This window comes from Anopheles bellator, chromosome 1, assembly GCF_943735745.2.
Source record: "Anopheles bellator chromosome 1, idAnoBellAS_SP24_06.2, whole genome shotgun sequence".
NCBI classification, from domain to species: domain Eukaryota; kingdom Metazoa; phylum Arthropoda; class Insecta; order Diptera; family Culicidae; genus Anopheles; species Anopheles bellator.
Window position 1 is genome coordinate 27,192,439 of NC_071285.1, and position 12,900 is coordinate 27,205,338.

General features: G+C 50.1%; 1 protein-coding gene across 1 annotated transcript in view; it reads left to right on the top strand.

Moving 5' to 3' along the window:
- LOC131215354 (methylcytosine dioxygenase TET) overlaps window positions 1-12,900 on the top strand; it is a 141,583-nt gene that overhangs the window by 23,665 nt on the left and 105,018 nt on the right. Inside the window, 1 exon segment of the mRNA XM_058209741.1 lies at window positions 330-407. Coding sequence (XP_058065724.1) covers window positions 330-407 — 78 coding nt within the window.

Genomic DNA, 12,900 nt, shown 5'->3' on the forward strand with positions numbered 1-12,900 from the left:
CCCCACATGGCTAGTTCGCACACCTTTCGCCTTCCCGCCTCGTAGACTTTGTGTAGTGCGCTTAAGTTGCATTAAGTTGGTTTGACCGCAAGGACTGTAGGCGCACCAGCACCTCACTCGTTTTCACAGCCCTTAACCCTCTCCTGAAACCTTCGGAAACGTCTGACTGGTTGGCTGGCACACACCTCTTAGAACTTAGAACTGCTACTAACTCCCCGTTGTTTGAACCTTCAACCCATTCTTTTCCACACACACACATGCACATGCGACGCACACACATACACACACCGGAACTAAACGTGCTTCAACACCCTTGCCTTTCGATCTAGATCGTCTCCTACGACGCCAACGGGCAGGTTGTTCGTGCCGAAGGAAAGCGAGGCCGCGGACGTGGACGTGGTGGCGGGGTAAGAACACTCACCTCATCTTACCGTAGACAGTTGAACCTTCCGCCTATAGGAAGCCGGTGCCTGCGCCGTTTGTTAGGCTCGGTTCGTCTTTTTCCGAAAGTCGAACAAGAAGTCTCCCGTGGCCAATTGGGGCCGCAGCTTCCAGATCTACCTCAACAATTGTGTGAAAGTGAACCCAGACGTCTTGTTGGAGCGTTTCCCACAACTCCACGCCGCCATAAACGCGTAATCGACGCGCGTACGGTATCAGCTTCCAATTCCCAAAAACCGGAGACAGGGCCGAACGTCGACGACGAGGTCGGATCCGACGTCGTTTTACGACCTTTACGTTTATGACATTCTTGGAAGCATCCTCCACCCTGCAACAGTCTCGGGAACTTGCGGAATGCTACCCCCCTTAACGCCAGACAAAACATGCCCTTTTCCCAGCGCGAGGTTTTTACGGCTCCGACGGCTCCATCTCCGGTGCGCGTCTCGTCGAAAGGATCGGCCGTGTGGCCCTCGGGGCCTGTCAGTGGAGCGCGATTCCAATGCGTGATGTAGAACGCGCTATCAGAACTCCAGGATATCGGACTGGGAGTTCCCAAGTTCAGCGCACGAAGAATTGCGAATGGAAACTTTTGTGGAACACGTGCCCAAGTCGTGACTATCGAATGTTGAGATGCTCGCCCAGCCCCGTTCGGTTCGCAACGTCAATCAGATCAGATGGGCCCGGCCAGGCTCGGCTCCGAAGGTCACGCAAAGCGGCACTCCACCGGCCCCTGCGAAACAGCTGATGAGAAACAGCCGGCTGTTTGAGGGTCCGATGTTGAGGGGGTTGAGTGGTTTTAATATTTCTTTCCCTCCCGGTATCTGTTTTCATATCCTTTTCATTTTATGTCCACTCCAACGACCGACGACGGGGGCGCCCGTTTTTACGGTCCTACGCCCCGTTCGGCTTCGGATGATGATGATCGTCTCCGTTCTCGGCGGGGCGGCATAAAAACGCTTACGACGAGCGCGACCGCCTAGGACGAAAGTCAGCGCCGGAGAAAGAGAGCGAAACAGACGTCGTCGGGCGCGAATCGCTTTCCTATGTGTATTCGCCCGTTTTCACGCTGTATTGGTATCCGATTGCCCCCCGGAGCCCGACGGGATCCACTTCTTCCCGCTCGGTCTCGGTCTCGCACGCGGCACGGTTCACTTTAGTCCCGTAATCTTCCTCGAAGGCATAGAGCCAGCCAGAACGGTAGGCGATGAAGGAATTTAACTTTGCCTTTAACTTGTTGCTTCTCCCGAGCTCCAAACGACCGACTCCGCTCCGAATGGCGTGGCTCCTGCTTTTGCGCCCGCTTCTCGGAACCTTCCGCCGAGTTGGCGGTCGAGTGTCGTGAGTTGGCGGTGGCCCTTTTTCTGAGAGGTGTTGCCCAGGATGGTGGCGGGCGTGTCGGTTGGGTACACCTCTTGCGTAGCTCCACCGAGTCCTGCGAGACTTCACCTCTTTCGCTACCGGCTTCGCGCCCACCGAAGCGCTGGCGGGAAGGATCAGCTGTGAAAGTGCCTCTCCATCGTACGACGACGACGCTGCATCCTTGCCGAGACGGGGAGACGGAAAAAGTGTCCCGGCACAGAACGCCGGCGTGTTGTAGCGTCGTATGGCTTTCCCCCCGGCAACTGCCTGCGAGCGAAGGAGCAGCGTGGAGATGATGAAGTGGCTCGATGTGGACTTTTTACTACTCCATTGACTGGCTGGCTGGCTAGGAAGAGTGAGTTTGCCTGTCAGGGTCCCCCCCCGGAACCGTACTCGGAATCTTTCGATGATTCTTTTCCGAGTAACGCCGGTCGGAGCTCCTCATCGTGTTTGGTTGGTACGTTTGTTGTCATATAGCCATGCGAACCGACTTGGTGATGCAAGACAAGTTAGAAGCCCTACTACCGCTCTCTCTCTCTCTCTCTCTCTCTCTCTCTCTCTCTCTCTCTCTCTCTCTCTCTCTCTCTCTGGGGATCATGCCATTGGGAGCACTTTTTTGCCTTCTTTTGCAGAGGGCCAAAAGCGTTCTACGTTACGTCGTCACGACGACGGAGTTCTCGACACAGATAGTATACCGTTTTTCATTCATCGGTCTCAAGTTCTGCCCCTGCTTTTGGGGGACGTCCCAAGTCTGTTCTAAAGACTAGAAACACCACATCCTTCGAGAGAGGTCCTTGGTACGATGGGGTTTAATATACGTCAATACGTCAAGCCACAGCCTAACTCCAGTTGGAAATCTGATTTCAAAATCTGATTAGAATGTTCCGAAATGTTCTGGAACATTTAATCACAACTTTGACATTTACAAAATTAGAAAAGCTCAGTTCCTCCACGGTGGTTATGTTAAAAAGCAGAATGGTCGTATTTACGGTTCGAAAAACCCACACGTCGTGCAACAGAAGCCAATGCACCCGCCTAAGGATTTTGGTCCGGTGGTCCATGTTTCTTCGAAAGTGAATAAGGTGCAGAAATTTTTATTGATTACTTCTTCAGCTAAATTGAAGCTGCAAACTTGAACGACATTTGGTATCAATAGAATGGCGCCACGGGCCATACGACGACAGCTACAATCAATTATTTGCCTCCCCTCCTTTGGAATCCAAAAACCCCGATGGATCCTATACGGTCGATCCGATTCCGAACGAAGAATTGGGTGGCGAATGTTCATTTCCCTGGAACTGCTCTCTGCGCTTGATCATCCTTTGCTGGGACGCATGGGAAGCACCCGTCCTGAAGATGAAGACCACAAGTGGCACGAGCCGCGGCACACACACCAATCATCACCTCGTAACGCCCGATATCAGGTATCCAGTTCGGATGTGGGAACGAAACGAAAACACAGACGAACCGCAAAAGTTTGGGGCTCTTAAGACCCAACCAAATCGGCTTCCCCCAGAGAGAAAGAGAGAGAGAGAAACCCCATAAAGCAGCGGTAGGTCTTGCGCCTACCGATCAGAACCGGCGTCGTCGTCGGAGTCGATTGAATCCGGTGTGTGTTGTGCGGTGTGTATATCTCTTGGGTCAGTGTTTTTGTTTTTGTTCATTTCTTTTCTCACACCCCCCTCCCGCCCGCCGCCGGGGGGGAGAAGATCATCAAAACGCCGGGGCCGCCTGTCAGCGCGGCGAGTGGCAAAGTGAAGAGGGGTCCTCCGTGGACCGTGTCGTGTGCCCGTGGCCCATGTCTCTAGCGCCATCATCAACACCATCTTCCGTTCTCGAGTGGCTCGTGCCAAACGGTAGTCACCGTCGTCGTCGTGTTCCCTGCACCCCTTTCCTCGCTCCCTGGTCCCGCGTCTTGATCGCCTTGAGTGATGTGACCGGCCTACCGTTTGCGTGTAACGCCCCGATATGCGTCAAGGGGGTTCGTGTGAACGGACGACGACGACGACGATGAGGATGCCCCCCGGACAGTTATTGGGATAGGCTTCGCTGCGGACTGAACCGATGCTTGTCGGACGTCGGTCTTTCCGTTTTTTTTGCTACTCCCGCCGCCTGGTTGTTCCCGTCAGCTGTGTGGACGAGACCTGCCTTGTGTTTTCTCGTGTGTTTTTCTCTACCTTTACACTTTCCCTTTCTCTGGCGGACTTTACTCAGTGGAAGATGGCCTCTCGATAGCTCGGCCTGCGATGCTTCAAGCTTTACTCCGTGTTTCTGTGTGCGTAACTTGCAACAGGTTGGTACGGCGGGTCGGCATCTTCAAACGCCGGCGCTATCTGCCGCGTTTGATCGGTGCCCCGAGGGAAAGGATTCTGTTGATTAATAGGTCCCCCCGGGGTTTCCGAGTTCAAGTGTGCGTCAAGTGGGAAGCAGTTTGTCCCACGGCAAGTAACGTTCGTCAATGAATAGTTTCTGTCAACGACGTGGTCATCAGCAGGTCAAAAGCTCTGGAAAGGTAGAAGAAACGAAGCAAACAAATGGCGATTCAGTTTGGGCTTCTTGAAACCCAGGAACGCGGTGGTCAAGGCGGCCAAGAAGTGGTGACACACTGACCCCGGTCGGATTGCAGCATTCCTGTTTACCTACCACCGCGCAGCTGCACCGATCTGCTACCCTCTTGGTTCTCTGGGAAGTTGAGGTCTCTCGGCTAGGCGGATGGCGGAACTTCTGCTTGCCAAGATGCACCGCGCTGCTGTGTCGTGTGCGAAAAAAGCGAAGTACCGTTCGTTCTAAATAACTTCTTCGACGACGGCTAGGGGCCGAGACACGGCCGAAAGAAAACCTGTTCCTGTTCGTTTTCGTGTGAGCCTCTCTCTCTGGCGGCGCAACGGCCGGTGGTTTGTGTGGAAAGTGAACGGCCAGGCCAGGCAGCTTCAAACGACTATCGTCCTCAAATGCTGGTAGCACTGCGAAAACGGGCCACTGAAGGTGTGCACATAGTTTGCGACTGCATTTACCTGAGGTGTGTTCTAAAAGTATTACGAATTTTGAATTTCCACGGGTTACATGTATTCGATTGACGATTTTTATGTGGCGTCATGCTGCTACTCATGTCACTTACTTATGCCGAACAGAGTCGGTCATTTTGAGTGATCAGTCAATTTTTAACAGCTGCTTTGCCTGTTTTGGCTCAATTTTTGTCTATTCCGAAAAAATGGATGACAAAGAATCTGTATTTAAGTTTGTGTGAAAAACGAAACTAATGGCTTATGGTGAAGCTATTATGGCCCAAAGCAACGACCCCGGAGGCGCTGAACAAGATCACAAAAAGAGATTTTTTCAAGCGCTTCGAGGATTGGAAAAACGTTGGCATAAGTGTACAATATCTGATTGAGATTGCTGTAAAGGGCGCAAAATAGATATTCATGAAAAAACAATATTAAAAATAAACCAAAAGTCGCGAAAATGTTCGAACAGACCTCATAAACAGGCGCTGTGGAGGCTGTGAGGTTTGAGCTTTGTTTTGTTCGTCCATTTTATTAGCTACGAAGCACTCTGCTAGGTTGTTCAATAAGTTTTGTGCCTCGATAAAAAATAACAAATTATTATGGTTTGAAATTCACTTCATTATTCAGTATGGCCTCCCTGAACATCAATGTACTTGATCCTACGAGACTCCAATTTAAGAATTCCATTCCGGAAGCGAAAAACTGGGACGCCTTCAAAATACGGTTCCACAGCTGTTATGACGTCATCATTTGATGAAAAACGCTTTTCATGCATGTTGTTATTGCGTAGTCGATGGTCGGTAGATGGTAGTCGCAAGGGGGCAAATTTAGTGATTCTCCAACAATTCGATGTTTATCACGGATTTTTACCATTTTCAAAATGCTCTTGCGACCTGGTTCATTGTTCCATTTTTGGCGAATGTAGCAGCCATTTTGCACAGAGCCTTCTGGAACCCAAGCCTTCAGTCAAAATATTGGTTCAATGTTCAAATATGTTCAATGAGATGGTTAAGCCTTATACTAAATCTCTTTCAGTGATTCGGGGATTTTCCAATACGATGTCCTGTATTTTTTTACGATTTTAGGCGTTGTGTCTGTTTTTTGACATTTTGACATGGATCGTCCTGAAGGCTAGAACGACCACATCTAAACTCAGAAACCCCTTTTTAACCCCCTAATTGAAGGCAAAGAGTCCTTCAACATTCGTTCATAATTTTCCTTTGTCCATTTTTTCCATTTTTTAAACCTTTCAGAAATAAACATTAAATCACTGCAAGATACTTAATTTTTTGCGCTGTAAAAATAATGAAACTTCACATACGTTCCTATGAAGAGTGTACTCTGGTATCGAGACAAAAAACTTATTGAACACCCCAGTATTTGCACTCGCTGGTTGGTGGCGTGTCGTCGCAGGTTCGATTCCCGCTGTTGCACAGCTTCTTCCTCATTATGGAAGGCGCTATGTCGCGAATCCACATCCGGTTGTTAGCATATTAATTTCAAACGCCTCAGGGAACGCTTTTGCGGATATTCGCTGGCGCCTGTCGATGATGGTGTATGTGGCCCTCTCACATTAGAGAGAGTGTGTGTTAGTGTGTCGCCCTGCCTTTGTGCCTAAAACAATGCCATTTTGTTGGTGGTAGGGCTCTCGGCTCCAAGCAGCTCCAAGAAGTGGCGAAAAAATGAGATAAGTAACGAGTAAACAAATGCGCCTAAAAAAACGGACAAAGCTCGTAACAAAAAAGGCGACCATCGCTCGTTCTCATAAATATTCGAACGGTTTTTGCGCGTGTTTTGCAGGTTTTCATGCTATCGTCGTCGTCGTCGTTTCCTTTCGATATTTCCGATGGTCGCCGCGCCACCACAACACAGCATCGGTCGGTGTGTCAATATTTCACAATGCAGCTTATTATCGGAGGAACATAGTTTGTGGTGCTCCGGCTCCGGCTCCGGCAGTCCGGGCTGGAAGTCGAGGCCGATGTTTTGTTTCGCCCCGGAGTCAGCCACCTTCTCCGCCGCCACCGTCTCGTGCATTTTTCAATATTTCACTGTGTGTGATGTTGTGTGTTGGCTCTCATTGAATATTTATGCGAACATGTTTCACTCCGGCGACGACCGTCGTCGCCATCTTCTTCTCGTGCCCTTCTCGCGGTGGATCGATTTTTCGCACGCCACAAACGGCCTGGCCTCCTGGAGCCCTCCTGGACGAGAGCATATCTGGTGGCGGGGACCGCGTAAGACCTTCGTCGGTCGGTCGATTATTTCACTTGGCAACGGTGAGGTCTGAGGTCTCTGCTACATAAATCCCGCCCCGGGGGCCGGTGCCAAGTGGGTGAGACTTGCGTAACTCTCACACCTCGCTTAAACCGCGCTGCCCAGTGCCGTTTGCTCTCTCTCGGGCTCGTAGGATTTCCACGTTGCCCCTGGGCGCGTTGCACGTTGCCTTCACGGGTTCGTTGGGTATCCCCCCGTAGTGCAATCCGCACCAGAAGGAAGAAGGTTCTGGTTTGTGTAGCTGCAGTCTGACGTGTTTCGCGAACAGTTAATCTGCAGCCCACGAAGGGCCACAGGCGGGCCAACACGTAAAAATCCGGTCATCTGGACGTAAAACAGTAATGAAGGCAAAAACCGGAGCCCCGGAACATTGGAGACGGAAAAGAAACGGAGCTGGGCTCCGGCCGAACGAAAGGGAAATTTTCTCATTATCGCTCATGACCTACATTTATGATTCCCGGCCCGGTCCGGTCCGGTCCGACTCGGGGTTCTCATTCTGGGTCTGGTTTTTACTTCGTGTTGCTGCAAGCCAGTTGACATTGGCCGGTGGCCCAGGCGGCCCTGTTTATGTTTTGCATATTAAAATCGGCCTCGGACATTGGCTCGGCAGTTCTCGTGTTGTCGTCGGGGCACGCAAAAGTGAAACCGAAACGAAGAGAAAAGAACAAGATCGCTACGCGCCAGGCAGGCTGCAGGTTAAACATATGTGGCAATACATTGGCCGGCAGAGACATAAAATCGTTTATCTCCGGTTATTATTATGAAATCGTTTGCTCTTGCGTTTCACACGCGCATTTCTGTTCGGAGGTCTGTGGCTACCATTTGTGCAGTTTTTTTAGGTTTGATTGTGTAAACGATTAATGTTATAAACTAAGTTGTTGAAGTGTTTTACATTTAACATAATGCTGCCTGAAACAGTTAATTCTGCATCGTGCACTACTCGATTTATTTGTTTTTGATTTGATTCATTTCACAACATCCGATTGTTTTGGTCTGACTGTTGCAACAGTCAGATCAAGTTTTTCAAGATATTAATTAACTAATATGTTGCATCACCTTGATTCAATTGCGAAAGAATTAGCTTTGAAAAATACAAAACGAAGTACTATTGTTGCTCATTTGAAAAGCATCTTGCAAAAAGCAAATGGCCTCATCATCTGGCCTTGGTAACCAAATGCGCCCATTTTTCGCCCTTTCGGCAATCACTTTGGCCATCAATGTTTCGGCGGATATGGTGGCAATTTTTTGAAGAATATTGTTCTTGGGCGCGGCTAGAGTCCTTGGCTTGTCAGGAAGCAATGGTCGCAATAAATTGATGGTAACTTTTAACAGTAATTTATTGGTCGTAAAAAGGCTGCTGTTGAATTAATTGAGTGTTTTACGGTAGCATAACATCGACAACTCACGTCAAAGATACAGGGTTGCCCGATGCTTCCATTTCCGATGATTCTGTAGATAGAAATTGATCATTTCTTGGTCCCTTATTATTTTACCTCGATTTATCTCGTTTTATTCATTATTCATCAGATATTTATAGCTTGACACGCTCACACTTACGGTGCAGTCCGGAAAAGTATGGATTAAAATTAACCCAACCACCGGAAGTGAGGTGAAGCAAGGCAATCATGAAAACAAAATCCAAACCGGAAAGTAGAATGCCGCATCGACTGGCCACGGCCCGGCCCGGCCTGAGGCACAGGATTGGCGTGCGAAATTCGTTCCTCGGGCAGGCAATCCGACCAACAACCGGTTCTGAAAGTGGTTAACTGGTTTTTTTTTGTCTGATATCTGCCCGTCGGGATGGTCGGGTTCCTGCTCGTAACCTCCTTCAGCGCGTGGGTGTCGGGGGCGAACCAGCGAACGAAGGAAACTTTCTCTTTCTGCCCCCCCCCCCAAACTGCGTCGCTGACGATCCTCCGAAAGATGCTGACCGGAACGGAACTTGGGGGAACGGGCGTTAAAGCGTAAACACACACTCACACTAGGACACTGGCTGCATTCGGTTCGGTTGGTAAAAGTGCAACTATGCAACTTGGTTGGCGGTTGCAGCTGCCGCAAAACGATCTTGTAACTTGGGCCCTTTTTTTGCGATATTCGTTCAAAAAAGAGCACGTCCGTGTGCGCTTCGCGTAGCCGCCGCCGCCGGTTCTTGATGGCAGCTGAGACGCGGCCAGCCTTTTTGTCGAAGGACAGCCGGTTTCTTTTATCTTCCTGCGGGGTGCGCTGCTGTTTGAAGCGCGCTTTTCTTAGGAAGTACCAGCGATCAGCTAGGACCCCCGGTGGGCCGGTGAGCCATTAATAAAGCCTGGCTCAAGGACCCGTGCAGGGTTTTGCCGTTCGGCATCCCCAAACTGTCTGTTGAATGAATGTTTTGTTAACCCGCCCAAATAGTACTCGGAAAAGAAACTCTTTTTTCGTTCGAAAATAATTGTAAAAATAATTTCAAAATTTCACTGTGAACTCATCGTCAATTTTCGTAGACAGAAGATCTTCGTGTTGAGATCATTTCGCTGTATCGTTTGTCAAAATTCCTCAACCGCAATTCCTTGGCAAGCTGCCGGCTCTGGGATCGACTTTAACTTTCAACTGTCGATTGTCGACGCATTGACGACCATTCAAGGCGGTTGTGATAAAATTGGGTCGTCTTAAACCAGAGTATCTTTAGACGGACAAACCAGAGACAGAAACGCTTTCGTTCGCCACGCGATTTGAAACCATTCGTCTCGAACCAATTCTCTGTTTCCCGCCCGAGGGATGACGACTAATGACGGACCCATTACGAGTGTTTGGCCTTCAGAGCACGCCGTCAGCCTCAATGTTTAAGCGTCTGTGAGGTTGCTTAGCGCTGCCTTTTTTTCGTGGCTTTCGTGGCGATTTTCGGTCCGTCGGACGTGTGGTACGTGTTTGGCAGTCGTAAACGGCCAGATCCCCGGAGCAGTGCAGACTCCCAGACAGTGCCCCAACAGCCGTCATTCGACCTCTCGCCGCTGCACTCTCGAAGTGGGCACTTAATCGGCCACTGATCTCGACGCCGGTGGGCTGGGCCTGGGACTTGGGACCAAGGAACTCTCGAGGTTCGTTCGTGCCCCGTCCCGTTTAATTAAATTATGTTCCCTTATTTCTGAGCGCCCGGTAACGCCCGAATTAATGATCCGTCCATTCGTTCGGCGGTGCAGTTGAGCTCTCTCGTGCAGCAACATTAATTTCCACACGCAATCCGTTTATTCGTTACCCCCCGGGGACGGGGAGAATGTCAGACCAAATCGATACTCGGGGGTGGGTTCCAATCGGCCACAATATTCCGCGCGGTGTCTGATCGATCGACCCGAGCGAAGTGTGTCATTTAAAAAAATAATGTCGAACCCGTTCCCGGGTTGAGAATCGAACAAAAAAAAGGGACAGCCAGTTGAATGTCCTCGGCCGTGGCTCGTGGTCAAGGTTAAATGTATGTGCTCTAATTTAAACATATAGTAAATATTTAACTCCCCGGCCGGTAGTTTCGGCGAATCGGCCGCGCGCGTGGATGGCGTGGGATGCTACAATTTCCATTCGCCTGATTCCACGGCACCGGTGTGTGTGCGGTTTTTCCTGGGGTTTTTCTTTTTTGCTCCCCGGGACAGCAGGGCTCTGGAGCGCGCGCCAGCCAACAATTCATTCGCACGGCACTCGGCGAGGCGCTTCATTCACAGTTTTCGACTTTCGGCAACAGGTTTGAGCCACCCGACACGGAGGAAGCGAATCCGAATCCGTTCCTGTCCGGCCGGACGCGCTGGCGTGTAGCGGGTTTCACGTGTTTCCGGCGCGCTCAGTTCGACAGTTGTGCGAACTGAGGTCAGAGTGACACGGAGAGAGAGAGAGAGCAACAGAGAGAGAGAGAGAAAGCGAGATGAGGGCAAACATAACAGCAGAATGTGTGGCGACGGGACCATCATCACATTTAATTCATTTTCATTCACAACTAACTGCGGGTCCCGCCGGTCGACCGGCGAAAGGTGTGCAGCGTTCTCTCCCTCCGCCGTGTCCTGTGGTGTGTTCCGCAGGACACAAAAACCGGGTACTCTACCGACCACACACACAATTGGGGGTCGTATGTGTTACGGTCGGTCCTGTTGCAATTGCAGAATTCTGCATCTCCAACCGAGAGGTGGGTTTCTTTTATTTTATTTTAATCGTTTGGGGTGTATTTGCATCGGGGTCCGTTCCGTCCAGCGCTGAACTAATGACTGCCCAAGGGGTGTGTTTGTTTGAAGTAACGTAGGTTAACCCATGGCAAGGGCCAACACCAGAGGACCAACACCATTTAAAATAGCATCGAATTCAATCGTTTCAATTCGCCGTTTTTTAATATTCATTTATCGTTACGTGGCATCTGTCAGCCTTTATTGACACTATTTGTTTTTCTACTACGCTGTAGATAGTAGCTTTTTGCTTCTCGTTATGGAGTGTTTAGGCTAAAAACGGTGTCTAAACAGAATAATCACCAGAATTTAAAAAATGAGTGCCTTTCAGCATTTTCAGCTGATAGCATTCTGGGGATGGTTCGGGTCACAACCCCTCAGTTACTATTAATTATTTCTATGCATTTCATGGAATTGCTGGGATCAGCTAGGGATGATCCACTACGAGCTACTGACCACAACAACCGATCGATAGTATCGACCAGCGATGGCCATATTTTTTAATGTAGTTGGTCAGAAAAGTAAAAAGCCGTAAAGTACTTAGCTGCTATAGCGACCGTCTGGCGACGAAATCAAAATGCAAAGCCCTTATTAAAATCGGCCCAGCGTAAACTGAGAGCCATGCGGCTTAATTCAAAGTCTGCCCTTTATTTTCTCTATTTTGTGGTGACATTTGATTCTCGACAAACGCCAGCGCCATCCGGAAACTCCACTATTTCCGGGGTTTTTCCTCGCCATTTCTCGCCACTATTTACCATTGGAATCAGCTGTTGTGTTTTGAGGGGGCCTGCTCGTCGTGCTCACGAGTCAGCATATTTTATGCGAAAGTTGCCTGGTTTATACGCCAGTGTAACGGTTTTATGTCCTTGACCCCGCCTGCGAACGCGACGTCGTGCACAGGACCCTTTTCACTTTGTTTTGATCCCAACCTTTTATGGTGCCGTACCTACCCGTAATCCTGGCGCGGTGAAAGTATGCGTAAGCGAGATTCAATGGAGCGATGCGAAGGTCAGCCCAGGATCGTGCTGTCCCAGCGAAAATGGGAAGCCTTTTTGTTTCCGGGAAATATCCTTCCGAAGATGGTATGCTGCTCGACGGTCGTTGTCCTTACGGTTGACATCGCTCTGGCACGCTGGCCGGGCCCATTCCGAACGGCGTCTGGAGCAAAGTTTCTGAGAAACAACACCAAGGACGTGGAAGTCCTTCTTACTTGCAGACTAAAAAGAAACAGAGCCAAGACGAAATGGACCGGGCGAAGGAGAGACAGCAGTATGGAATGGATCCGTTTTGGTCAGTCGAGTCCTTTTGCTTTTACTTTTGCGGACGGACGGACCGAACCGACCCCGGGTCCCAGGGACGACCCAACTTCGTCTTCGAATTCGATGCTATTTTTAATGATCCGCCACACACAGCCCCACCGTCTTCCTCCCAGAGGTTTGTCCTTGAATCCCTCCCGGTTGGATTCAGGTCTCCGGAAAGGACATTAAAAAGGACACCCTCAAGAAGGACGACTCAGCACACTGAACTGCTTTGGGGGTGGGTGGTCGTGGGTTTGGGATTGGGCGAAAGGGCCGAGCATCCGGGGAAAACTCTTGCAACCCTCGTGGCCGGTGGCCGGTGGCCGGCCGGCCGGTCAGGTCAAA